Genomic DNA, 3,093 nt, shown 5'->3' on the forward strand with positions numbered 1-3,093 from the left:
AATGCATCTCCGAATTCTGAAAAAATATGAAGAAAAAAAATTATTTCGAAGATGCATCTTTAAAGTAGGGATATTTTTGAGTATTCAGCCGAGGTTATCCCACAGTAGATCTATAAAAAAATTGTCTACAAAGAATTCGACAGTAGATCTATAAAAAAATTGTCTACAAAGAATTCGAAAGAATGTAGTTCCTGATGACGTTTTCTATTCTCTTGATTAATGATCACAAGGTGATGGTCCAAGCAGTGTCTAACGATGGGAGATGGTACTAACATGTGATCTTACTATTGATTTACAAATTTAGAGAACATACATGTATTACAAAATTGTCATGTTTGTATGTAATTTACACATGTTAATTGCTAATTACTCCTCATTAAATGAATTTTATTTTTTCATAAATAATTAAAAAATAATAAATTATTATTAATTAAATTGAAATATCTGATTATTTTTTAAGTGTCTCATAAAATTTGAACGGCATCTTTTTAAATTACAAAGTCAACCTTTTAATACTAGAAAAATCGTGGAAAAATTAATTACTTTTGATAAATTTTAAAAGATATTTTACCTTCAATATGTATATTGTAACATTTAATTTTATCTTATTTAATTATTTATTAAATAGCATACTTTTTTGTTATTTGCAAAGTATTTTACACTAAAGGTAACTCTACCCAACTTTTTGTGATGGGTAGATAAGAATTCATCTTTTATAAAATATTTTAGTTTTGGGATGTGAAAATCAAAAAACAATTACTCCAATAAATTATAATAATAATAAAAACAAATGCATGAAAATAAATATGCTATTTTGAGTATAAGTGAATTATATACAATGATACATTTTATATAGTATTAAAATTAATTAAATTACGTGAATACATTAGTGTTAGATTTGAGGAAAAACTTTATGTGCACCCGATATACAATACATACAAAAAAAATCCTTCTAAAAAATAGGAAAAAAATGATATTTGTTTGAAATATTAAATGAAAAAATTCTTATAATAGAAGAATCTAAGCTATCTTGAAAAGAGAGGGTTTAAGAGATGGATTTGAAAATGGACCCTCGACTAGTCCTTTTGCTATTAGCTTATAAGCTGCTTCAGTTAAATGAGGTCCGTCCCAATTTATACGTTTTGAAGGGTCGGAGCAAACTCTTGCAGAAGGTGTTCCACATGGTCCTCCCCCTCCTCCACCACAACATACTTTGACGATATCACTACGAATAAAGCCTACATATAGATGAAATAAAATAAAGAATAGTTCATGATAAAATTAACAATCAAATGCAATTATTGTCCGTCCCAATAATATAATTATATAAAACACTACTCACCATATTCTTTCGGGTTTTGATATAAACGTTTGGCATCATTGTAGTAGTCAAAGTATATTATCTTAACTTCAGGGTATTTATGCCTTAGTGTTTCTAAAGAATTTTTTAGTTGTTCATTAAAATACTCGACTAAATTATTGTAAGCAATCAAACACCAAAATTCATCATAGTCTTCTTTCTTTTTACTATTCACAGATGTCAATACGCCAGCATTACACCCCAATGGAAAGTTCCCTGGAACGGCTAACTCCACAGCTCCTTCTTCAATTAACATCTAATACAAAAATGGAACAAATTTATTTGCACATTTATTCATGCACACAATTCAATCAATTTAATTTGAATTTGAATTTGAATTTGTTAAAGTGATGAAACATACATTTGTGGTGTTAATAATTGCTTCAACTATAGAGGGAACTATTTCTCGAATTTCTATAACAGTTTTATGCTTCACCATATGTTTGAAAACATCGTTTCCACCAATTTCACCGACTATAAACAATGATTTCTTGAAGTAGGCATTGCAATCTATAATAGAATAAAATATAATTGGTCAGCCATATTAAAAACGTGTCATGTATTTCATAGAGAAATTAATCAAGTATTTATCATAACCAAACCTTCTTTGCTTTCACATAGGGTGGGTTTAAGTTTCTTAAACCATCCAAGTTGAACTTTCAATGAGTTAATTGTGTCTGGAACGGGAAGCCCATTTTGGACATAATATTCGACATCAAGTGCGGTGGCACCAGCAAATGCAAAATTTACTCCTTTCTTAATATCTTGGTCTTTGCTAATATTGAGATAGGCAGACAAAAATGGCAATCCATATGCCTCAGCTATAATTAAAATGATCACATGTTAGTGCATCAACAATCATATATTCATTAATCATGACTCACCGGTTTTAAAAGATAGGATTAATAAACTTTCTAACACCTCATTTTCAACATATATATATATATATATATATATATATATATATATATATATATATATATATATATATATATATATATATATATATATATATATAAGTTTTACGTGGAGTCATTAAATCATACTCCATATGTGATGCAATACACTCAATTTCATTAAATAATTATATTATATATAAAATAATGATACTGTAGATTGTATGTTTTGCATTTTTATTATTTTATATTTTTATTGAAGAAAAATTATTTGAAATACTCGAAAATATATAAAAATACCAATGAAATCTATGATAAGACGTCCGTTTGACAAACGCCCTGATGGATGTTTAAAGTAAGTTGAACCGTAAGGACTATTGCTAGACATAGGTGGAAATGTAGTCGCAGCATTTCCAGTGTCACTTATAGAATCACCAAAGTTGAAGAAAGCTTCATATGAGATAGAATTTGCATCTAAAACTACATTTTGTAGAAAAATACATGTTAATGTGATGCTAAAAAGAATGAAAATGTTCATGATTTAATTGCAAACAAAGAAATGATCAATATTGATGTGTGTGATTGACAATGAGAATGTCCGGCTTTATATATATTGTCACGCCAATGAGTAATCTTGTCATAAAACTAGCATTCGAATCTGGATATAACTATTTTGATTATATTATAGTTGTTATATTTTGTTTTAGCTAATGATTTTTAACACATAAGCATCCTTTATATATTAGTTTGATACCTCCGCACTATTATCTGTTATTGTTTAGGTTGTTATATATGGATATGACTATTGTTGCAAATTACTTCAATCTACAACACAAT

The 3,093-nt window shown here is 27.6% G+C and overlaps 1 protein-coding gene across 1 annotated transcript; it reads right to left on the reverse strand.

Annotated features, from left to right (window-relative positions):
- Window positions 1-1,020: 1,020 nt before the first annotated feature.
- On the reverse strand, window positions 1,021-2,794 carry LOC131610961 (GDSL esterase/lipase At5g45910-like). The gene is made up of 5 exons (XM_058883069.1): window positions 2,557-2,794; window positions 1,963-2,181; window positions 1,722-1,870; window positions 1,343-1,616; window positions 1,021-1,238 (listed from the first exon to the last, which is right to left on the reverse strand). The coding sequence occupies exons 1-5, from the start codon at window positions 2,792-2,794 to the stop codon at window positions 1,021-1,023; spliced, it is 1,098 nt and encodes a 365-aa protein (XP_058739052.1).
- Window positions 2,795-3,093: the final 299 nt, after the last annotated feature.

The sequence above is a fragment of the Vicia villosa genome, linkage group LG1, assembly GCF_029867415.1.
Source record: "Vicia villosa cultivar HV-30 ecotype Madison, WI linkage group LG1, Vvil1.0, whole genome shotgun sequence".
Classification (NCBI taxonomy): Eukaryota; Viridiplantae; Streptophyta; class Magnoliopsida; order Fabales; family Fabaceae; genus Vicia; species Vicia villosa.

What these genes read in the sequence shown, in the direction of transcription:
- LOC131610961 (XM_058883069.1), bottom strand. Translation starts at nt 2,794, where the DNA reads ATGAACATTTTCATTCTTTTTAGCATCACATTAACATGTATTTTTCTA. An exon ending in TCTTATCATAGATTTCATTG is followed by an intron (nt 2,182 to 2,556) that starts GTATTTTTATAT and finishes TTTTAATTATAG; the next exon opens with CTGAGGCATATGGATTGCCA. An exon ending in CAATTATTAACACCACAAAT is followed by an intron (nt 1,617 to 1,721) that starts GTATGTTTCATC and finishes TTTTTGTATTAG; the next exon opens with ATGTTAATTGAAGAAGGAGC.